Here is a 26,432-nt window from a genome sequence, read left to right on the forward strand (position 1 = left end):
AAACCCAATTTTCTCAAAGATTAAAGCACGAAAAGCTATGAATCTTACCTTGTTAGAATCAGTAAATTAGAAGGAACACAAAGATGTAAATGATTCGAGCTCTAAAACAAGGATTAGAAATTAGGGTTTGATGAGTGTGAAAGTGTAGGTACGGTGTATTTGAGAAGAAAGGTCTAGAAAAGGGAAGAAGGACACAACACTAGTCTTTTAAGTGAGGTTAATTCTCACACTGTGCAACACACGGGTATTTATCAGGATATCTTTCGTACATCATTTGGCAACCCAAACGAAGTCCAAATTAAATAAACAAACCTGTTCTGTGACCCTTGTCACAAACTGGTCCAAACCACATCATCAAATAATAATAAATGTTAAATTAAAATAAAAACATATAATAACGCAATACAAACTTAAGGGCACTCTAGTAATCTTACATCTAGGCCCGATTGAGGATGTTACATATATAAACTTGTTTTATCAATAATATATGTTAATAAATATATATATATATATATATATATATATATATATATATATATATATATATATATATATATGTGATATAGGTTCGTGAATTCGAGACAAACCCTGCACTTGTTCAGTGCCGTCATATACATAATTGCTACGAAATACAGTATTGTGAGTATATAGTCCCATTTTTAAACTCTAAAAATATTTTGGGATGAGAATACATGCAATTTATGTTTTAAGCCATGGACACAAGTACTTAAAATATATTCTACGTTGAGTTGTACCACCTTGCATATCTTCCCTAATAGCTTGGTAACTAATATTTACATATTGTAAGAACATGTAAGCGCGAATCCTATTGATAGATCTATCGGGTTTGACAACCCCAACCGGGCTAGTCGCTCTAGTATCGTAAATGGTTGCATAGTACTTCGTTTTTAATACACTTGGTACAGTGTAGGGAGATTTCATAATAAAGGGAATATGCCACATTAATTGTTAAGTATGGTTACCGAAGCGCTCAACAACTTATAGAATACTTTTATACACTTGCGAGTGTACAGATATTTATGGAAACTGAAATCTTGTGGTCTATTACTATTACGGAAATGATTGATTATGATAAACGAATGAACTCACCAACCTTTTGGTTGACACTTTAAAGCATGTTTATTCTCAGGTATTAAAGAAATCTTCCGCTGTGCATTAGCTCATTTTAAGGATATTAATTGGAGCCATTCATGATATACTTTGAAATACGTTACATTTGAGTCATTGAGTTTATCAAGATTAATATTAAGTCAATTATAGTTGGATGTAATATGAAATGGTATGCATGCCGTTAATTTTTGATGTAAAGAAAGTTTGTCTTTTAAAAACGAATGCAATGTTTGTAAAATGTATCATATAGAGGTCAAATACCTCGCGATGTAATCAACTATTATGAATCGTTTATATTGTATATGAACGGGTCCTTTCATCAACTCACTTATTCAACAATATTTCATGACAATTAAGAGATATACAAAAATCAGGAGAATCTCTAAAAGAAGAAGATTCTTATCAGCTCATCAACATGACACGAATCACCAAAGACAATAACTTCCAAAAGAAGTTCTCATCAAGTTTAATAACACATCAATTACCAAAGCATTCAACATCAAAGCTTCAAAGTTTATGAGAATTTCAAAAGAAGAATTCTAATCAATTCAAGACATCAATATGGTCAACAAATCTTTACCAACTACCATAAACATCTACATATAAGATGACACAAGAGAACCTGATTCACATTCAAGACAAAAGCAACATCAACAAGTCTTTTAACAAGTCTCCTTCAAAAAATCAATGATAAGAGATGCAGAACAACAAATCACATCTAAGGGGGAGATTGTTAGGCTTAATTTGTAGATGTAATTTGTGTATTTGATAGGGAGTATAAATATATCATAGCTACCTTAATGTCTAAGTCTAAGACTTCACAATCACTCTCACCTTCACACCAAAACTTATACACACATCACCATATGATCTCAACATCATGTAATCCTCACACCTTATGTTTTTTATTTTTAAAAATGCGAGTTAATTATTTAATTTAATAAAATCAATAATAAAATAGCTTAAAGAAAGTGGAAAAATATAATATAAATGGTGGAACCTACTACTCATTACACTCCATCTGTAACACCACTGATTTTTTTTAGCGAAAGCAATTTAAATCAATCATTAGGCATTATCAAAACAAACACAACCAATATCAAATTTTTATTACAAACATAGCTTAAATCTAGAAGTTCATGTCATAATGTTAACTTATTACACAACGGTGTCAACATGTGTTACTTATTACAAAGCATCAGTGATAACAGTTTACATCAGAATTAAACAGGCAAACATGTCTTCAACATGAGCACCCAAACCATCAGCAGTACATAAACCTACAGGGGTGAGAATGTGAGGGAGTGAGCACGATGGCTAAGTGAATGGAAAATATCTAATAAAACTTGTTTAAGCACAAGGCATGCAATCAACAACACTAACATGTTAACAACCAACTAACAAAAAAGCAACGACAATACGAAGATCGGCGACTTACATGGGCACCCAACACCTAGTTGATCAGGCTAGTGTCTACTGATAGTCCTTCCTGTTGAATCAATACACAGTGTAACATCCTGTTACCGGGCCTAGTTGAAATGACCATTTTGACCTTGGGTGTGTTTGTATGTTAGTATAATAATTATATGTTTATAATTATTTGGTTGATTAGTTGAGACCAGTTTGTGACAAGGGTCACAGAACAGGTTTGTTTGTTTAATAGGATAGTCAAATCAAGTACGAAAGATATTAGATAACTGGTAAATACCCGTGCGTGATGGGGTATTGTATTTTACACAGGTATATAAGCTAGAAACTAGCTTCTTCTCTCATTTTCTTGAAGTTTCCTAATTATACTTCGTACCTAAACCCTCACTTCCTTGAAACCCTAATCTATTGAATCTCGATTTCGAGTCTAAATTGTGTTGTGTAATCAGTTGCTACTGATTTCGTGGTTATAACAAGGTAAGAATCATTCATTTTCATGTTGTAATCTGAGTTTAAATGAGTTTTTAGTTAGGTTGTGATAAAAATGCATTGTTGGTCAAAAATCAAGTGATTTGGGTGTTGTTTTGATGAAATTGGTTGGGGTTTATGTTTCTATAAGTGTTTCCTAAACGGATTTTGGTTTCAAAATGTTTAGAAATCGAGATTTGGGTGATTTTGGCTCGAAACCCGTCAGTTTCTGCTGCTGCTGCTCGATGAATACAACCGTACGGTTGAAGATTGCAACCGCACAGGTACACGGTGCAACCGTACAGATGCATGTGTAACCGTACGGATGCAGAGGTGTTGGTGCAACCGGGCAGTGAGTGTGCAATCGTACGGATGCATGTGCAACCGTACGGATGGACTTGCAACCGTACGGATGCATGTGCAACCGTACGGATGGACTTGCAACCGTACGGATGCATGTGCAACCGTACGGATACAGATCAGTGCAGACTTATGTTGTTTTAATGGCTGTTTTCTAGTCATTATGCTGTCCGTGTGACTTATGATAATCAGGATGTAAATTCTGAAAATGCATAAGTGTTAGGTGGACTTTTAGTGACACTTTTGTTACTAATTTGCTGTATTGTGCTGTTTTGTGCTAACGGACAGAAACTAACTTGATTAGCCTTATGTTCAGGTGATAAGGATAAGGAAGAAGCTCAGTGATAGATTATCTGAGCTAGTTGCTGGTAGTCGGTGAGTGGGATTATCTCTTGGTGTAGTATAGAGTAGCAAGTTGCGCTACTATGTTTATATTGTTGATAATTGCCATGATTAGTAGTTATGTTGTACAGTTGATCACAATTAGGGTTGCCATGCTTTTAGTAGTATTAGTTGCCTGTAGTAGTAGTAGTAGTAGTTGACTGGTTGCATGTGCACAAGTTGTTGTTGTTGTTGTTGTTGTTGTTGTTGTTGTTGGAACCTTGATCTGTTAGGTTCAGCTCAGAGAGGTCAACCTAGTTGTGGTTGGGTCTAGTTGGCTGCTGTTTGTTAAGTATAGTGCTGAACGACGCATCACCTGCGTGTGGATGACTATACTGGGGATTCAGTAGTAAAGACTGTCGGTAGACGCTAGACTGATCAGCTAGTGGTTGTGTGCCCGTACAAGCCGCCGATCCTCCAGTTGGAGCAAAGTTGCTAGTTGTTAATTGTTGTGTGTTGTATGTGGTTGCATATAGTTGTTGCTGTAGGAGTACAAGTTGGTACTGTATGCTAGACCTTTTGATAGTTCCATTCACTTAGCCTTGTGCTAACCCCTCACCTCCTCCCTTGCAGGTTTTGGATCTTAGTGCTAGTAGGGACGGGAGTCGGGCTGACGATATGTTTGACACGACGAACTCTGATGTCTTAACTTTTATAAATATGTAACTAGTCGTTTGATGTAACACCGATGGCTTGTAATGAAGTAATTAACTAAGGGTATTTATGTAAATTAAGTCTTCCGCTGTGATTTAAAAAAAAAGGGTGTTACACATAGACAACAGGATCCGGACCCAACCTCCTCAGGCCGAGTTGACCTCATACGGAGTTCAAACTCCTCAAGCACGGTTGAAAGTCCCTAGTCTCCTCAGGCCCGGCTGGTGTCAAACACAATGCGCACAAGATTCACAGAATAGCCATAGACAAGTAATATCTAACTAGCATGACAACCATTATCTAAACATAGCATAACACTATCATTCCACAAGCATGGTAAATGTATAACACAGTAGCATGACATGCTACTTAAACTCTATTCGGAGATAGTCCCACTCACTGATTACCAGCAACAGCTCGATATCTATTTCTGAGTTTCTTCTTGAATCCTATCTCCTGAGATTAATAAAACCAAGTCAGTAAAGTGCACTAATAAAAATTACACACACGGACATCATAACGGCTAGAAATAGCCATTAAACAACTAATCATGCACTGATCTACATTTGTGGGGTTGATGATGCAACCGTGCAGTTACAAGCACATTCGTATGGTTACAACATGTATCAGTGCGGTTACAGTTTTTATGGTCCAGTTGCACAACACCCCGCATCCGTACGGTTGCACCGTGTACCCGTACAATTGCAATCTGCATCCGTACGGTTGTGTTCTTCAGGAACAACAACAGTTCACTTCGGGTTTCGACCAATTTTCACCAAATCTTGATTCTAGGCTCGTTTTTTTTTATACCTAAAAATAGATTATAACTTGTATATATGACATCATACTACATAAACCCACTTGTTTTACATCAAAACAACATCCAAAATCTCACAATTTGTCACTAAAACCCATTTTATGAAAATCTAACAAAAACTTAATTTAAACAAAGATCAAAGTATGGATACCAATGGATTTTACCTTGTTTTGACACTAGAATTCGATCAACAGATTTCCAATCTGAATCAAGCCTTAGATCAAATTTGGTGATTAGGGTTTTCTAGAGAGAAATAGAAGTCGCGTTGAATATTCTAGGGAGAGAGAGTTAAATTAGGGAAAATGAGGCACAAGGCTTATCACAAGCTTATATATGTAGGGTACGTTAAGTATCAACTCCATCTCACACGGGTATTAACCAGTTATCTGTAAATTACAAATGCCCATTTGGCGCATCAAATGGAGCCCAAATTAAATAAACAAACGTTATCTGCGACCTTTGTCACGAACTGGGCACAACTAAATAGTTAAATAACACCAAACATATAATAAAATCAAATGCACATTAAAAAGCATCATATAATTCTAAAGGCAGAACGGAAATCTTATATTTAACCCCAGATTCAGTATGTTACACCGTCACTTAGGTAATCCATATTCGCTTTTAGTGGACCGGATTGAGTGAATACCCATCGGATTGAATGTCCATTATCATCCTTAATCACCACTATAAACCTCTATTTCATCACATTTACCACATTCCCACTATATCCTACAAAACCCATCACACTCCATCACATCCATCATTAGTTTACTACTAAATATGGTCTTAGTACATTGAAAGTCAATTTTCAAACAAATCTAATTTTAAACTAATAATCTGATCATGCATATTTTTACCATAGGGTTTAACATGCCTGCTCAATACGTTAGTAGGGTATAAGGATCTTAGAACGAGGCACTCCGGTGAAATGTCCCGTTCATATTGATTATAAACGTTCCATATTAATTGATTTCGTTGCGAGGTTTTGACCTCTATATGAGAGGTTATTCAAAGACTGCATTCATTTTTAAAACAACCATAACCTTTATTTTATCAATAAAGGTTTCAAAAGCATTACGTAGATTATCAAATAATGATAATCTAAAATATACTGTTTACACACGACCATTACATAATGGTTTACAATAGAAATATATTACATCGACATATGTTTCTTAAATGCAGTTTTTACACAATATCATACAAACATGGACTCCAAATCTTGTCCTTATTTTAGTATGAAACAGCGGAAGCTCTTAGTATTCACCTGAGAATAAACATGCTTTAAACGTCAACAAAAATGTTGGTGAGTTATAGGTTTAACCTATATATATATATATATCAAATCGTAATAATAGACCACAAGATTTCATATTTCAATACACATCCCATACATAGAGATAAAAATCATTCATATGGTGAACACCTGGTAACCGACATTAACAAGATGCATATATAAGAATATCCCCATCATTCCGGGACACCCTTCGGATATGATATAAATTTCGAAGTACTAAAGCATCCGGTACTTTGGATGGGGTTTGTTAGGCCCAATAGATCTATCTTTAGGATTCACGTCAATTAGGGTGTATGTTCCCTAATTCTTAGATTACCAGACTTAATAAAAAGGGGCATATTCGATTTCGATAATTCAACCATAGAATGTAGTTTCACGTACTTGTGTCTATTTTGTAAATCATTTATCAAACCTGCATGTATTCTCATCCCAAAAATATTAGATTTTAAAAGTGGGACTATAACTCACTTTCACAGATTTTTACTTCGTCGGGAAGTAAGACTTGGCCATTGGTCGATTCACGAACCTATAACAAATATGTACATATATATCAAAGTATATTCAAAATATATTTACAACACTTTTAATACATTTTTGTGACGATCGCTCCAAATCCATATGGACGAACACGTCATTCATCGATTTCATTGCGAGGTATTTGACCTCTATATGATACGTTTTGTAAACATTGCATTCTTTTGAAAAGGCACACCATAAATGAATATTTAAATCAAAGGTTTTCGACATCTGATGATTTCTACATATAGGCAATCACCGTAAATAATAGTTTACAATAGTACTTCCGTTGACAATGCAGTCAAAATAAGATACATGGTGATGATTTGGTGAATGCAACGTTTCCTTGAAAAATATGCCACGAAAGACTCCATGCACATAGCTTGTCTAACGTATAAGCAAACAGCGGAAGACTTCTAGAGAACCTGAGAATAAACATGCTAACAAGTGTCAACACAAAGGTTGGTGAGTTCATAGTTTTAATGTTTCGTATAATCTGTATATAAAGGTGGATCACAAGATTTCAGTTGTTTCATCCAGAAACGTTTATCAAAATATTCTACAAGATTGAGCACCCTGGTAACTAAACTTTAACGTCTATATAATAGGTACCCTTTGTATAATCATCTTAATAATACACGCAAACCAACGTGTACGCTTCTCAAATAGCATACGTCCGTTAAAAGGCTAGTGCTCTAGCTCGGACGGGGATATCAAGCCCTATGGATCCATATACTACTACTCGCGCCCACCAGTTCTTATAACTGGCAGTTACTAGTTACCAAAGCTAAGGGATTTTCGGTTCAAACTCAGTGTAGAATTTAGTATATACTTGTATCCATTGCGTTTAAAATAAAATGCATGTATTCTCAGCCCAAAAATATAGATTGCAAAAGCAATTAAAAAGGGAGCAAATGAAACTCACCTTAGCAGCACATAAAGTTGTTCATCGTAATGTGACCGAAACTCAGAATATCAAATAATCGTAGATCTCAACCTAGAGAACATATGTTGGTCAATAAATGTCTATCAAGCTAGGTCAGGTCATAGTGTATCATAATCCTAATGCTCGAGATCGACATACAAAAGTTTATCAAAAGTCATTTCAAAAAGTCATTTTTGACAATAGTTCAACAAAACGAGACGTACCTTGTATAAGGATTCATTTACTCGGTTGGTAATATTCAAAAATCCATTTTATCAATCTCGTAAACAAGTTGTTTAAATCTTAATTGCAGATTCAAAAGCAATTTCAATTAACGTCAGTCATAATTCAGTTGATCATATCTTTTAATCCGTTCATCGAAACTATTCGGTGTCTAAATGAAAAGTTACTGATTTTTCGCCAGCTTTCCAAAAACATGTATATCATATACCTTTTACCAGTAATATTTGTATTTAATTCGGGATTCATTATAAACTATTTAACGACAAAATTTAGCATACAAATATGTATAAATATATATACTCGAGCACTAGAAATGTATACACTATTAATATTTATAAAAGATAAAATATGAGTGCTTACGTATCAGTATTGAGATTCAATATTGTAGGAAAGTACGTAGACGTAACGAAGATGATAAACACTAGATTTGATTCACAAATATACCCCCAAATATTACCCATAACCTCCTTGGCAATAACCCATAATTTCCTTAGCTCTATCCCGCTCGAAAACATATTTTGAAAGTGACACGCTCATGACCTCGTCGTAGTATTTTATGTATAAATAATAATACTCATACTACTAATAATAATATTAGGATTAATAATAATAATAATAATAATAATAATAATAATAATAATAATAATAATAATAATAATATAAATATATATAGAGATCAGAGAGATAGTTTGATGAAAATATGAAATGAATTCGGCACCAGACTTCGCATTTTATAGTACTTGGCCTGCAATCTCAGCTCATGCGATCGCATGAGAAGAGTATGGGGAACTCATGCGATCGCATGAGGTCCCTGTCCAGCTCAAAATGTGGTTTGTCACTTTGTTTGTCGACATATTAATTTAATATATATATAATATATTTAATTTATATAATTAATTATATATTATATTAAATTCACATGCATAGTTGACTTGTAATTTTTGTTCCGATAAGTCGTACGTTGTCACTCGACTTATGTCCCTGTTCCGGTTTTTCGAACGTCCTATCGTATACTGAGAAACTTGTACTTTACGTTTCGTGAATCGTACCTTTGTCAAAATATAGTCTTAAATCATCCATAAACTATACCACTCGAGGTATAACTTATACATTTGAGTGTTTTGGTCATTTACTTCTATAAATCATCGCCTCGCTATTTGTTAACATATAATACATACATTTTCATTTTGAAATAGTGTTTTACTGTAGCAATTTCACTGTAGCAAATAGTGATTTTCGAAAACACTATAGCATTTTGGGTACTGTAGCAATTTGAAAATACTGTAGCAAATTAGTGTTTTACTGGTTCATCTTAAACGCTTTAGTTAACTTATCTAAATATCAATCGAATCAATAAACGAATGTTACTATCGTTTACTAAATAACTTGAAATTATATATATGTATATATCTTTTTAATATACATAAATCAGTTTTTAAATACACATTGCAAGTTATTTATGAATAATTAATATTCCAATTTATATATATATATATATATATATATATATATATATATATATATATATATATATATATATATATATATATATATATATATATATATATATATATATATATATATATATATATATATCTATTTTCAAATAGATGTTCATGAATCGTTGGTCAATAGTCAAAGGTTAACTGAATATATAACATTAGTTCAAAAATTTTGAGAATCAATATTACAGACTTTGCTTATCGTGTCGGAAATGTTAATCATACAAAGATTAAGTTTAAATTTGATCAGAAATTTCCGGGTCATCACAATTTTGATGTTTTAAGTTTATTAAGCCAGCTGTCCTCGTTAATAACCTACAACTAGTTGTCCAACGTTAGATGTACAGAAAAAAATTGATATATATTATCTTGAATCAATCCATGACCCAGTGTATACACGTCTCAGGCTAGATCACAACTCAAAGTATATATATTTTTGGAATCAACCTCAACCCTGTATAGCTAACTCCCACATTACTGCATATAGAGTGTCTATGGTTGTTTCAAATAATATATACACATGGGTCGATATGATATGTCAAAACATTTGCATACGTGTCTATGGTATCCCAAGATTACATAATATATTAGAATACATGTATAATACAATATAAGTTAGCTAGGATATGATTAATATAGATTTGTTACCAATTTTCACGTTGCTACAACAAGAAAAATTATCCAATCTTGTTTTACCCATAACTTCTTCATTTTAAATCCGTTTTGAGTGAATCAAATTGCTATGGTTTCATATTGAACTCTATTTTATGAATCTAAACAGAAAAAGTATAGGTTTATAGTCAGAAATATAAGTTAAAAGTCGTTTTTGTAAAGGTAGTCATTTCAGTCGAAAGAACGACGTCTAGATGACCATTTTAGAAAACATACTTCTACTTTGAGTTTAATCATGATTTTTGGATATAGTTTCATGTTCATAAGAAAAATCATTTTGCTAGAAGAACAACTTTTAAATCAAAGTTTATCATAGTTTTTAATTAACTAACCCAAAACAGCCCGCGGTGTTACTACGACGGCGTATGTCCTGTTTTACAGTGTTCTTCGTGTTTCCAGGTTTTAAATCATTAAGTTAGCATATCATATAGATATAGAACATGTGTTTAGTTAATTTTAAAGGTCAAGTTAGAAGGATTAACTTTTGTTTGCGAACAAGTTTAGAATTAACTAAACTATGTTCTAGTGATTACAAGTTTAAACCTTCGAATAAGATAGCATTATATGTATGAATCGAATGATGTTATGAACATCATTACTACCTCAAGTTTTCTGAATAAAGCTACTGGAAATGAGAAAAATGGATCTAGCTTCAAAGGATCCTTGGATGGCTTGAAAGTTCTTGAAGCAGAATCATGACACGAAAACAAGTTCAAGTAAGATTTCCACTCGAAATAAGATTGTTATAGTTATAGAAATTGAATCAAAGTTTGAATATGAGTATTACCTTGTATTAGAAAGATATCTTACTGTAAATAAGAAAGATTTCTTGAGGTTGGATGATCACTTTACAAGATTGGAAGTAAGCTAGCAAACTTGGTAGTATTCTTGATTTTATGAAACTAGAACTTGTAGAATTTATGAAGAACACTTAGAACTTGAAGATAAAACTTGAGAGAGATCAATTAGATCAAGAAAATTGAAGAATGAAAGTGTTTGTAGGTGTTTTTGGTCGTTGGTGTATGGATTAGATATATAGGATATGTAATTTTGTTTTCATGTAAATAAGTCATGAATGATTACTCATATTTTTGTAATTTTATGAGATATTTCATGCTAGTTGCCAAATGATGGTTCCCACACATGTTAGGTGACTCACATGGGCTACTAAGAGCTGATCATTGGAGTGTATATACCAATAGTACATACATCTAAAAGCTGTGTATTGTACGAGTACGAATACGGGTGCATACGAGTAGAATTGTTGATGAAACTGAATGAGGATGTAATTGTAAGCATTTTTGTTAAGTAGAAGTATTTTGATAAGTGTCTTGAAGTCTTTCAAAAGTGTATGAATACATATTAAAACACTACATGTATATACATTTTAACTGAGTCGTTAAGTCATCGTTAGTCGTTACATGTAAGTGTTGTTTTGAAACTTTTAGGTTAACGATCTTGTTAAATGTTGTTAACCCATTGTTTATTAAATCAAATTAGATGTTAAATTATTACATTATCATGATATCATGATGTCTTAATATGATATATATACATTAAATATCGTTACAACGATAATCGTTACATATATGTCTCGTTTCAAAATCATTAAGTTAGTAGTCTTGTTTTTACATATATAGTTCATTGCTAATATACTTAATGATATGTTTACTTATCATAATATCATGTTAACTATACATATATCCATATATATGTCATCATATAGTTTTTACAAGTTTTAACATTCGTGAATCGCCGATCAACTTGGGTGGTCAATTGTCTATATGAAACCTATTTCAATTAATCAGGTCTTAACAAGTTTGATTGCTTAACATGTTGGAAACACTTAATCATGTAAATAACAATTTCATTTAATATATATATATAAACATGGAAAAGTTCCGGTCACTACATTACCTACCCGTTAAATAAATTTCGTCCCGAAATTTTAAGAAGTTGGAGGTGTTGACGTATCTTCTGGAAATAAATGCGGGTATTTCTTCTTCATCTGATCTTATCGTTCCCAGGTGAACTTGGGCCCTCTACGAGCATTCCATCGAACCTTAATAATTGGTATCTTGTTTTGCTTAAGTCTTTTAACCTCACGATCCATTATTTCGACGGGTTCTTCGATGAATTGAAGTTTTTCGTTGATTTGGATTTCATCTAATGGAATAGTGAGATCTTCTTTAGCCAAACATTTCTTCAAATTATAGACGTGGAAAATGTTATGTACAGCCGCGAGTTGTTGAGGTAACTCAAGTCGGTAAGCTATTGGTCCGACACGATCAATAATCTTGAATGGTCCAATATACCTTGGATTTAATTTCCCTCGTTTACCAAATCGAACAACACCTTTCCAAGGTGCAACCTTAAGCATGACCATCTCTCCAATTTCAAATTCTATATCTTTTCTTTTAATGTCGGTGTAGCTCTTTTGTCGACTTTGGGCGGTTTTCAACCGTTGTTGAATTTGGATGATCTTCTCGGTAGTTTCTTGTATTATCTCCAGACCCGTAATCTATCTATCCCCCACTTCACTCCAACAAATTGGAGACCTGCACTTTCTACCATAAAGTGCTTCAAACGGCACCATCTCAATGATTGAATGATAGCTGTTGTTGTAGGAAAATTCTGCTAACGGTAGATGTCGATCCCAACTGTTTTCGAAATCAATAACACATGCTCGTAGCATGTCTTCAAGCATTTGTATTGTCCTTTCGCTCTGCCCATCATGTCTAGACGAGTTCCTAATGCTTGCTGTAATGTCTGCCAGAATCTTGAAATAAATCTGCCATCCCTATCTGAGATAATAGAGATTGGTATTCCATGTCTGGAGACGACTTCCTTCAAATACAGTCGTGCTAACTTCTCCATCTTGTCATCTTCTTTTATTGGCAGGAAGTGTGCTGATTTGGTGAGACGATCAACTATTACCCAAATAGTATCAAAACCACTTGCAGTCCTTGGTAATTTAGTGATGAAATCCATAGTAATGTTTTCCCATTTCCATTCCGGGATTTCAGGTTGTTGTAGTAGACCTGATGGTTTCTGATGTTCAGCTTTGACCTTAGAACACGTCAAACATTCTCCTACATATTTAGCAATATCGGCTTTCATACCTGGCCACCAAAAATATTTCTTAAGATCCTTGTATATCTTCCCCGTTCCAGGATGTATTGAGTATCTGGTTTTATGAGCTTCTCTAAGTACCATTTCTCTCATATCTCCAAATTTTGGTACCCAAATTCTTTCAGCCCTATACCGGGTTCCGTCTTCCCGAATATTAAGATGCTTCTCCGATCCTTTGGGTATTTCATCCTTAAAATTTCCGTCTTTTAAAACTCCTTTTTGCGCCTCCTTTATTTGAGTAGTAAGGTTAGTGTGAATCATTATATTCATAGATTTTACTCGAATGGGTTCTCTGTCCTTTCTGCTCAAGGCGTCGGCTATCACATTTGCCTTCCCCGGGTGGTAATGAATCTCAAAGTCGTAATCATTCAATAATTCAATCCACCTACGCAGCCTCATATTCAGTTGTTTCTGATTAAATATGTGTTGAAGACTTTTGTGGTCGGTATATATAATACTTTTGACCCCATATAAATAATGCCTCCATGTCTTTAATGCAAAAACAATAGCACCCAATTCTAAATCGTGAGTTGTATAATTTTGCTCGTGAATCTTCAATTGTCTAGACGCATAAGCAATCACCTTCGTTCGTTGCATTAATACACAACCGAGACCTTGCTTTGATGCGTTACAATAAATCAAAAAATCATCATTCCCTTCAGGCAATGACAATATAGGTGTCGTAGTTAGCTTTTTCTTCAATAACTGAAATGCCTTCTCTTGTTCATCCTTCCATTCAAATTTCTTCCCTTTATGCGTTAATGCAGTCAAGGGTTTTGCTATTTTGGAGAAATCTTGGATGAATCTTCTGTAGTAACCAGCCAATCCTAAAAATTGACGTATATGCTTCGGAGTTTTTGGGGTTTCCCACTTTTCAACGGTTTCGATCTTTGCCGGGTCCACCTGGATACCTTCTTTGTTCACTATGTGACCGAGGAATTGAACTTCTTCCAACCAAAATGCACACTTTGAAAACTTAGCGTACAGTTTTTCTTTCCTCAATACTTCTAGCACTTTTCTCAAATGTTCTTCGTGCTCTTGATAATTCTTTGAGTAAATAAGTATGTCATCGATGAAAACAATGACAAACTTGTCAAGATATGGCCCACACACTCGGTTCATAAGGTCAATGAACACAGCTGGTGAGTTAGTCAATCCAAACGGCATAACCATAAACTCGTAATGACCATAACGCGTCCTAAAAGCAGTTTTTGGAATATCATCCTCCTTTACTCGCATTTGATGATATCCAGAACGTAAATCGATCTTCGAATAAACCGACGACCTTGTAGTTGATCAAATAAGTCGTCAATTCTCGGCAGTGGATAACGGTTTTTGATGGTAAGTTTGTTCAACTCTCTGTAGTCAATACACAACCTAAATATACCATCCTTCTTCTTGAAAAATAAAACAGGAGCTCCCCATGGTAATGTGCTTAGTCGAATGAAACCACGTTCTAATAGTTCTTGCAGTTGGCTTTACAGTTCTTTCATCTCACTGGGTGCGAGTCTATAAGGAGCACGAGCTATTGGTGCAGCTCCTGGTACAAGATCTATTTGAAATTCAACAGATCGATGTGGAAGTAATCCCGGTAATTCTTTCGAAAATACATCGGGAAATTCTTTTGCGACGAAAACATCATTGATGCTATTTTATTCAGTTTGTACTTTCTCGACGTGTGCTAGAACAGCATAGCAACCTTTTCTTATCAGTTTTTGTGCCTTAAAATTACTAATAAGATGTAGCTTCGTGTTGCCCTTTTCTCCGTACACCATTAAGAGTTCTCCTTCTTCTCGTACAATGCGAATTGCATTTTTATAACATACGATCTCTGCTTTCACCTTCTTCAGCCAGTTCATGCCAACTATTACATCAAAACTCCCTAACTCTACTGGTATCAAATCAATCTTAAATATTTCGTTACCCAGTTTAATTTCTCGATTCCGGCATATATAATCTGCTGAAATTAATTTATCGTTTGCTAATTCGAGTAAAAATTTACTATCCAACGACATCAATGGACAACTTAATTTAGCACAAAAATCTCTACTCATATAGCTTCTATCCGCACCCGAATCAAATAAAACGTAAGCAGATTTATTATCAATAAGAAACGTACAAGTAACAAGCTCCGGGTCTTCCTGTACCTCTGCCGCATTAATATTGAAAACTCTTCCGCGGCCTTATCCATTCGTGTTCTCCTGGTTCGGGCAATTTCTAATAATGTGGCCCGGTTTTCCATATTTATAACAAACTACATTGGCATAACTTGCTCTGACACTACTTGCTCCGCCATTACTCGTTCTGACACCATTTGTTCCTTTCGTTCTGTTAACCCCTGGTCCGTAGACCTCACACTTCACCGCGCTATGACCATTTCTTTTACACTCGTTGCAAAATTTGGTGCAGAACCCCGAGTGATACTTTTCACACCTTTGGCATAGCTGCTTCTGATTGTTGTTGTTGTTGCGGTTGTTATTGTTGTTGGGATGATTGTTGTAGTTGTTGTTGTTGTTGTTGTTGTTGTTGTTGTTGTTGTTGTTGTTGTTGGGCCGTTTGTTGTAGTTGTGATTGATGTTGCGATTGTTGGGATAGTGGTTGCGATTATTGTTGTAATTGATGTTGTTGTTGTATTGGTGATTCTTATTACCGTTTTCCTCCCACTTTCTTTTGACTTGCTTCACATTGGCCTCTTCAGCCGCCTGTTCTTTAATTCTTTCCTCAATCTGGTTCACTAGTTTGTGAGCCATTCTACATGCCTGTTGTGTATAGGCGGGCTCGTGTGAACTTATATCTTCTTGGATTCTTTCCGGTAATCCTTTCACAAACGCGTCGATCTTCTCTTCCTCATCTTCGAACGCTCTCGGACACAATAGGCACAATTCTGTGAATCGTCTTTCGTACGTGGTAATATCAAATCCTTGGGTTCGTAACCCTCTAAGTTCTGTCTTGAGCTTATTGACCTCAATTCTGGGACGGTACTTCTCATTCATCAAGTGCTTGAATGCTGACCACGGTAGTGCGTAAGCATCATCTTGTCCCACTTGCTCTAGATAGGTATTCCACCATGTTAACGCAGTACCTGTGAAGGTATGCGTAGCGTACTTCACTTTGTCTTTTTCAGTAAACTTACTTATGTCAAACACCGATTCGACCTTCTCGGTCCACCGTTTCAATCCGATCGGTCCTTCGGTTCCATCAAATTCTAAAGGTTTGCAGGCAGTGAATTCTTTGTAGGTGTATCCTACACGATTTCTTACGCCGTTAGCTGCATTGCTAAATTCGGAGTTATTGTTGGTATGTAGCGCAGCCTGTACTGCGGCTATGTTTGCAGCAAGAAAGGTACGAAATTCCTCTTCGCTCATATTCATGGTTTGTCGAGTAGTCGGTGCCATTTCCTTCAAATAGTCAAATGAAACAAGTTAATCATACAGAATATTAAGAGTAGTCAATAGTATCTCGTAGCATAATATGAACTCATTTATAAAAGCTTTTTCTTCATATTAGCGTTTTATAAGTTTAAATTCGGGTAGTACCTACCCGTTAAGTTCATACTTAGTAGCTAATATACAATTCAACTACTACAATTCTATATGAAAAACTGATTATAATAATATTTCGCGTTCAAACTTTTACACAATATTTTACAAACTTACAATACCGCTTATTTTACATATAGCATGAAATATAGCACACAATAACTTTGATACAAGATAGTTGTGAAGATAATTCTAGCTAGAACACAAGTCGTTCAGTAAAGGCAATAAAGACACGTAATTCATACGTCCAGAAACAAGTCATGCATTCTGGTTTTACTAGGACTACTTCCCATCCTTGGTCTTGTGGAACATAACCGTTATGGCCGTTGATAAGACATCGTGTTGTAACGTCGTCAAAGGGACGAGGGTTACGTAATGTCCAACAGTCCCGTAACAATCTAAAAACCTCATTTCTTACCCCAATTACCGACTCCGTCACTTGTGGGAATGTTTTGTTTAATACTTGTAGCCCGATGTTCTTGTTCTCACTTTGGTGAGAAGCGAACATTACTAACCCGTAAGCATAACATGCTTCTTTATGTTGCATGTTAGCCGCTTTTTCTAAATCATGAAGTCCTATATTCGGATATATTGAGTCAAAATAATTTCTTAACCCGTTGCGTAAAATAGCATCTGGGTTCCCCGCAATATATGCGTCAAAGTAAACACATCGTAACTTATGGATTTCCCAATGTGATATCCCCCATCTTTCGAACGAGAGCCTTTTATAAACCAAGGCATTAATGGAACGTTCTTCGAATGTCTTACAAACTGATCTCGCCTTAAATAGTTGTGTCGAGGAATTCTGACCGACTCTAGACAAGATTTCATCAATCATGTCTCCAGGTAGGTCTCTTAAAATATTGGGTTGTTTATCCATTTTGTGTTTTTAAACTGTAAAATAGACAAGAGTTAGATTCATAAAAAAAAATACTTATTAATACAAGCAATTTTTACATATATCATAAAGCATAAGCACACTATATTACATATATTACACCACACGAATACAACTATCTTATTCCGACTCGCTCTTTTCTTCTTCTTCGGTTTTGGTTCGTTTTGCCAAGTTTCTAGGGATATATGATGTTCCCCTAATACGAGCCGTCGTTTTCCACATTGGTTTAGAAAAACCTGGTGGTTTAGAGGTTCTCGGGTTATTGTCACAACTTAAGAAATACGGGTGTTGACGATACATATAAAGTTCATCGAGTTTGGAATCAAATTTCTCAATTTTTATGCCCTTTCCCTTATTGTTCTCTTTTGTCTTATTAAATTGTGTTGGGGTAATTTCTATAACATCATCGGAATCCTTGTCGGGATCCGATTCATCGGAGAATTGGTAATCCTCCCAATACTTTGCTTCCTTGGCGGAAACACCATTGACCATAATTAACTTTGGTCGGTTGGTTGAGGATTTTCTTCTACTTAACCTTTTTATTATTTCCCCCACTGGTTCTATTTCTTCTTCCGTTTTCGATTCTTCTTCCGGTTCCGATTCTTCTTCCGGTTCCGACTCTTCTTCCGGTTCCTCTTCGGGAACTTGTGAATCAGTCCACGAATCATTCCAATTTACATTTGACTCTTCATTATTATTAGGTGAGTCAATGGAAATTGTTCTAGAGGTAGACATCTATCACATAATATCAAACAAATTAAGAGATTAATATATCACATAATATTCACATGTTAAAAATATATAGTTTTCAACAAAATTTGTTAAGCAATCATTTTTCAAGTAAACATGGTCGAAGTCCAGACTCACTAATGCATCCTAACAAACTCGATAAGACACACTAATGCAAAATTCTGGTTCTCTAAGACCAACGCTCGGATACTAACTGAAATGTCCCGTTCATATTGATTATAAACGTTCCATATTAATTGATTTCGTTGCGAGGTTTTGACCTCTATATGAGACGTTTTTCAAAGACTGCATTCATTTTTAAAACAACCATAACCTTTATTTTATCAATAAAGGTTTCAAAAGCATTACGTAGATTATCAAATAATACAACAACAACAACAACAACAACAACAATACCCAATCCCGCACATGCGAGGTATGGGGGAGGCGAGATGTAGACAATCCTTCCTCTACCGTAGAGTAAGAGAGAAGTCGTTTCTTTAACCACGAGTCGAGGCCCATAGGAAGAGAAAGTCATCCCCCTCTCTACTCCAGGGCAGAGAGATTGCTTCCGTGGGGACCTCCGGCTAAAAAAAAAAGTTTAAATAAATAAAATGAAAAGAAAAAGAGACTCCATGGAAATGGTTTAATCAAATTTCCATGGGTTTTAAATGCTGCCTGAAACTCAATTTAGGCTCAAAGCGGCAGTCAAGACGCCACTATATCGACGCTTGTTGTTGCCTCAATAAATTGAGCCAAAAAAAACTCAAAAGGCATGCCAGGTGGAAGTTGTTGCAAAAGCAAAGAGACAACCACCCTTAACAAATCAAACACCACTCATGCACCTTTACGGTAGACATCCCCGAAGCCACACAACTAAAGGGAACCAACCAAGCTTACGAGCAAAGAGGGTCGTCCTCAGCCATAATAGCCCCAAGATAATATACTGTTTACACACGACCATTACATAATGGTTTACAATAGAAAAATATTACATCGACATATGTTTCTTAAATGCAGTTTTTACACAATATCATACAAACATGGACTCCAAATCTTGTCCTTATTTTAGTATGCAACAGCGGAAGCTCTTAGTATTCACCTGAGAATAAACATGCTTTAAACGTCAACAAAAATGTTGGTGAGTTATAGGTTTAACCTATATATATATATATATATATATATCAAATCGTAACAATAGACCACAAGATTTCATATTTCAATACACATCCCATACATAGAGATAAAAATCATTCATATGGTGAACACCTGGTAACCGACATTAACAAGATGCATATATAAGAATATCCCCATCATTCCGGGACACCCTTCGGATATGATATAAATTTCGAAGTACTAAAGCATCCGGTACTTTGGATGGGGTTTGTTAGGCCCAATAGATCTATCTTTAGGATTCGCGTCAATTAGGGTGTCTGTTCCCTAATTCTTAGATTATCAGACTTAATAAAAAGGGGCATATTCGATTTCGATAATTCAACCATAGAATGTAGTTTCACGTACTTGTGTCTATTTTGTAAATCGTTTATCAAACCTGCATGTATTCTCATCCCAAAAATATTAGATTTTAAAAGTGGGACTATAACTCACTTTCACAGATTTTTACTTCGTCGGGAAGTAAGACTTGGCCACTGGTCTATTCACGAACCTATAACAAATATGTACATATATATCAAAGTATATTCAAAATATATTTACAACACTTTTAATACATTTTGATGTTTTAAGTTTATTAAGTCAGCTGTCCTCGTTAGTAACCTACAACTAGTTGTCCAACGTTAGATGTACAGAAAAAAATTGATATATATTATCTTGAATCAATCCACGACCCAGTGTATACACGTCTCAGGCTAGATCACAACTCAAAGTATATATATTTTTAGAATCAACCTCAACCCTGTATAGCTAACTCCCACATTACTGCATATAGAGTGTCTATGGTTGTTCCAAATAATATATACACATGGGTCGATATGATATGTCAAAACATTTGCATACGTGTCTATGGTATTCCAAGATTACATAATATATTAGAATACATGTATAATACAATATAAGTTAGCTAGGATATGATTAATATAGATTTGTTACCAATTTTCACGTTGCTACAACAAGAAAAATTATCCAATCTTGTTTTACCCATAACTTCTTCATTTTAAATCCGTTTTGAGTGAATCAAATTGCTATGGTTTCATATTGAACTCTATTTTATGAATCTAAACAGAAAAATTATAGGTTTATTGTCGGAAATATAAGTTACAAGTCATTTTTATAAAGGTAGTCATTTCAGTCGAAAGAACGACGTCTAGATGACCGTTTTAGAAAACATACTTCCACTTTGAGTTTAATCATGATTTTTGGATATAGTTTCATGTTCATAAGAAAATTCATTTTCCCAGAAGAACAACTTTTAAATAAAAGTTTATCATAGTTTTTAATTAACTAACCCAAAACAGCCCGCGGTGTTACTACGACGGCGTATGTCCGGTTTTACAGTGTTCTTCGTGTTTCCAGATTTTAAATCATTAAGTTAGCATATCATATAGATATAGAACATGTGTTTAGTTGATTTTAAAAGTCAAGTTAGAAGGATTAACTTTTGTTTGCGAACAAGTTTAGAATTAACTAAACTATGTTCTAGTGATTACAAGTTTAAACCTTCGAATAAGATAGCTTTATATGTATGAATCGAATGATGTTATGAACATCATTACTACCTCAAGTTTTCTGAATAAATCTACTGGAAATGAGAAAAATGGATCTAGCTTCAAAGGATCCTTGGATGGCTTGAAAGTTCTTGAAGCAGAATCATGACACGAAAACAAGTTCAAGTAAGATTTCCACTCAAAATAAGATTGTTATAGTTATACAAATTGAATCAAAGTTTGAATATGAGTATTACCTTGTATTAGAAAGATATCTTACTGTAAATAAGAAAGATTTCTTGAGGTTGGATGATCACTCTACAAGATTGGAAGTAAGCTAGCAAACTTGGAAGTATTCTTGATTTTATGAAACTAGAACTTGTAGAATTTATGAAGAACACTTAGAACTTGAAGATAGAACTTGAGAGAGATCAATTAGATGAAGAAAATTGAAGAATGAAAGTGTTTGTAGGTGTTTTTGGTCGTTGGTGTATGGATTAGATATATAGGATATGTAATTTTGTTTTCATGTAAATAAGTCATGAATGATTACTCATATTTTTGTAATTTTATGAGATATTTCATGCTAGTTGTCAAATGATGGTTCCCACATGTGTTAGGTGACTCACATGGGCTGCTAAGAGCTGATCATTGGAGTGTATATACCAATAGTACATGCATCTAAAAGCTGTGTATTGTACGAGTACGAAAACGGGTGCATACGAGTAGAATTGTTGATGAAACTGAACGAGGATGTAATTGTAAGTATTTTTGTTAAGTAGAAGTATTTTGATAAGTGTCTTGAAGTCTTTCAAAAGTGTATGAATACATATTAAAACACTACATGTATATACATTTTAACTGAGTCGTTAAGTCATCGTTAGTCGTTACATGTAAGTGTTGTTTTGAAACCTTTAGCTTAACGATCTTGTTAAATGTTGTTAACCCATTGTTTATTAAATCAAATGTGATGTTAAATTATTACATTATCATGATATCATGATGTATTAATATATCTTAATATGATATATATACATTAAATGTCGTTACAACGATAATCGTTACATATATGTCTCGTTTCAAAATCATTAAGTTAGTAGTCTTGTTTTTACATATATAGTTCATTGCTAATATACTTAATGATATGTTTACTTATCATAATATCATGTTAACTATATATATATCCATATATATGTCATCATATAGTTTTTACAAGTTTTAACGTTCGTGAATCGCCGGTCAACTTGGGTGGTCAATTGTCTATATGAAACCTAATTCAATTAATCAGGTCTTAACAATTTTGATTGCTTAACATGTTGAAAACACTTAATCATGTAAATAACAATTTCATTTAATATATATATATAAACATGGAAAAGTTCGGGTCACTACCTCCGGTCCGGCTACCGTGAATAACCCCGGTCGACATGATGATGTCGGCGGGGTGGCCAAGTGATTAAGTCCACCTTTTAATGACGATCGTCGATTAGAAGGCCCCAAATAAGGTCGTAGGTGCTAGTTAATCAAGGAACTAACCTGTTAACCTTGAGAAGATGCTAGATGATGTTGTTACGTAAGGTGATGATGTCTAGAATGATAGTTAGGGTTTGTATATATAGGCAAACCCTAATTCTAAAACCATCCGAGATAAAGGCAATCCTTTCCATAACAAACTCCCCCGAATCACGGATGTAATTATGGAAAAGATATTTACTTGATAGCCAAGTAATTGCTGTACCGGGAACAAAGGCATTGGATACGAATTCGCATACCGCATAACGCACATGGGCACACGCATACGCACCCTAGCGGGTGCCCGCATACATATGGGGTGCGCATGCGGGTTGCGGTATCATTATAATCCTATTCAAAATAGCTAGACAATATCTATAATGCTTATGAACTACACATAGGTTTATGAGCATAGTTTTACGTACATTTGAGTGTAATAATGAGGATTTAAGGACTACAGATTCTAACTCATCAGTGGAATACCGTCGATAACCCTAGCAGGAATATTGAGGATTCCGGGAAGGTGGCTAAATGTTCCGTTCACCGTCGCTCAAGCATACCGGCCAGATCGACGGCCATAAGTTTGTAGGGTGTAGTCTTCGAGGAACATGCTTGAAAACTGTAAGAATGAGGAAGGGGTCGAAATATTAAGATTCGACTAAGTATGTATGATATAACTTGAAAATGTTAGTGTTAGTGGGACCTTAGAGTTTTTATTTATAGGCAAACCGTACAATTATAGATAAACATATATACTGTAACCGTGGTATCCTTTCCATTATATTATGAATGTCTACGCATTTGAACGATTTGTTGATAATGTAATTAATTTTGTGAGCATTCGTTATTTTAGATATAGTCTCTAATTTAATTGATTTATAAAATCTCAAATATCTATTTTTCAAATTTAGATGGTTGCAAATTTCACTACTTACTTTATTAAAGGGGATTGACTCTTTTTTTTTTTAAGTCAAAGAGACACCTAACATGAATATTTACAATCACGAATATGTTTCAAGTGAGATTTGAACCTTCGACCTTTTGATTGGAGGGCCACCACGATACTGTTAGGCGAAATGCCCTTTGGTTAAAGGGGCATGAATCTTCCTAGCCCTTTTTAAAACTACGCCTTTAATTTCGAATTCCAATTATCCGCCTTCAATTAGAATTCCGATTATTATTATTATTATTATTATTATTATTATTATTATTATTATATATCAAGAGTAAGTACTCTATTTCATTTTCATCATCTATTAACTTTAACATAAAACTATTAAAGACTAACTGGTGATCAGAAATAAATAGTATGCTAACATTGTTCCAAAATACATAATTGAACTACAAGATCATAAATAGTAGACAATGATAAGCTAAATCACTAGATAAGTAGCATAGTACACAAACCACAATAATGTTGCACACGTACGCACAAACTCTAATATAGAGAAAAATCAAAAAAAAAACGACAACGTACCAACGGACATAACCACATCATAAGAATAACATTATCCTCCTACACAATACTTAAATGCATATAAAATTAAATTCAAGACAGCAGAAATTGATCAACCTAGCTTGAAGAAACTTTTAAAGCCAGCCGCCGCAGTCTGAATAATCATATCATGAAAAGCTCCAGATACAGTCAAGTTCCGTGGGACCCGGTTTGTTGTCATTGTCATTACTTGACGGTGACACCCAGTTCTCGCCGGAAAAACCCACGTAGTTGTTACTTATGTCACCTCCGCCCACATGCATGGCAGGAGGCGGTGGTGCCACGGCGGAGTAATAAAACGGTAACTGAAGATTTTCTTGTAATGTTCTTAAGCTGGGAAATGCTGACGTCAGAGGCTGCGGTGGTGGGAAGTCAAAGAGTGTTGGACAATGGCCACCGAAATTGGTGGTGGTTGTTGATGACGTGGAGAAACAGGGCACGTGCTCCTTTGAGCTAACGGCGTGGCTGTCGTAAGTAAAATTTGTTTCTTGTTCGCCGGCGGTGTATGCTGACGTGGCGGAAGCGTAGAGTGATGAGTCTAGTAACGGCGGAAGTGAACCGGAGACTGCGGGTGAGCAGCTGCCTTCTTTTCCGTAGTTTACACTTCCGGACAAATATTTTTTATCGCCGATCACCGGACCGGCAGCAATTTTCTTGAAAACCCTAGAGATCACCCATTCATCCTAAAAAAATAAAATAAAAAATTACCAAAAGACAAAAGAATATATAATGGGTTAATTCTTGTATTAATTTCAGATGTAAAAACACATAAAGTTTGTAACTTTAATGATCTTGTTGCTCAGTGAGTAGTACAGGCTACAAAGATAACTTTTTAACACAGGCAAGCTTTACCGTTAAAAACTTCCGCATTAAATTAATTTTTTTTAACTAAAAACAATGCATAAAACAATAATTTTTTAGTACCTTTGAGCTTTTTGAGAGAAAATGATAGGCAAATTTGCCTTCAAGGCGATATTCATGCATAACCCAGTTACTTTTTTCTCCTTTTGGTGCTCTTCCACGGTAGAAAACTAGGGTTTTCTTCATCCCAACAAGTGCTGATGTTTTTGAACTGTAAATCTCACGGTCTTTTCCGGTGGCTTTCCAGTATCCGGCTTCCGTTGCACGGTTGGTCCTCAGCCCAGTTGGATATTTCCGGTCCCGGAGACTGAAAAAGTACCATTCTTTTTCTCCCATTTTTGCCCTTTCTGTCCATAACCAAAACCCTAAAATGTTAATATACCACACTCCACATAAATACATAAAAAAAACTATTTAATTAGTTGTCTACATCCAACACAAGCACAAGATTATATTAGTCAACTAAATAATTCACTTACTAAACGTTACTGTATTGTTTAATAAAAAAAAGTTTAATAAAATAAAAAAAAAATGAAAGAATGAAAAAACTGAAATATTTTTTTTTTTTTTGGGTTAAATAAAACATACGTGGAAGCTCCCAGGGTTCACATTTGTTAAGATCAACGTCGGCGAATGCACGGCCGGTGAAACTACCGTCGAGGACTTTCCTTAAAAGGTAACACGTGATGAGCTCTTCATCAGTAGGATGAAACCTAAACCCCGGTGGCAAACAAGCTTGATCAGTGTTATCAAAATGTTGACTAAAATACTCCATTAATTAATTTCAGTTCACCACTACAAATTTTCAACCTCCCCCAAAATAATATCTAGCCAATCTTGTTTCACTTTTAATTTGGTGTTTTTATTTTTACCTGAAGGGAAAATGTATATATATAGAGGGGTTAAGTTGAGGTGGCGTTTATTGGGATTCGTAGTTTCAAAAAATCAATAAAATATAAAAATATATGTTTATATAGTGTAGTACTAGTAGCTTTGTGTATCACTGAACTGAAAATGTAAATTCAATTTGTTTTCTTTTTTAATTAATTTAATTAAATTAATGGCATACATAGCTTTCGGTTTCTGTATAGTCTGCCGTGGCTGTTATCATATCCATATGGGTTTAGTATGCGTGCGTATGAGAAATAAGTGTCTGCAGGGGGTATTCCTCTTATTGTCAGCAAATAAAGAAAAAAAGAAGTATGG

The 26,432-nt window shown here is 34.7% G+C and overlaps 1 protein-coding gene across 1 annotated transcript; it reads right to left on the reverse strand.

Moving 5' to 3' along the window:
- Positions 1–24,493: 24,493 nt before the first annotated feature.
- LOC139852507 (protein CUP-SHAPED COTYLEDON 2-like) lies at positions 24,494–26,001 on the reverse strand. Its single transcript, XM_071841811.1, has 3 exons — positions 25,815–26,001; positions 25,290–25,573; positions 24,494–25,048 (listed from the first exon to the last, which is right to left on the reverse strand). Exons 1-3 carry the CDS (start codon positions 25,999–26,001, stop codon positions 24,494–24,496), a joined length of 1,026 nt encoding a protein of 341 aa, XP_071697912.1.
- Positions 26,002–26,432: the final 431 nt, after the last annotated feature.

Source organism: Rutidosis leptorrhynchoides, chromosome 1, assembly GCF_046630445.1.
Source record: "Rutidosis leptorrhynchoides isolate AG116_Rl617_1_P2 chromosome 1, CSIRO_AGI_Rlap_v1, whole genome shotgun sequence".
Lineage (NCBI taxonomy): Eukaryota > Viridiplantae > Streptophyta > Magnoliopsida > Asterales > Asteraceae > Rutidosis > Rutidosis leptorrhynchoides.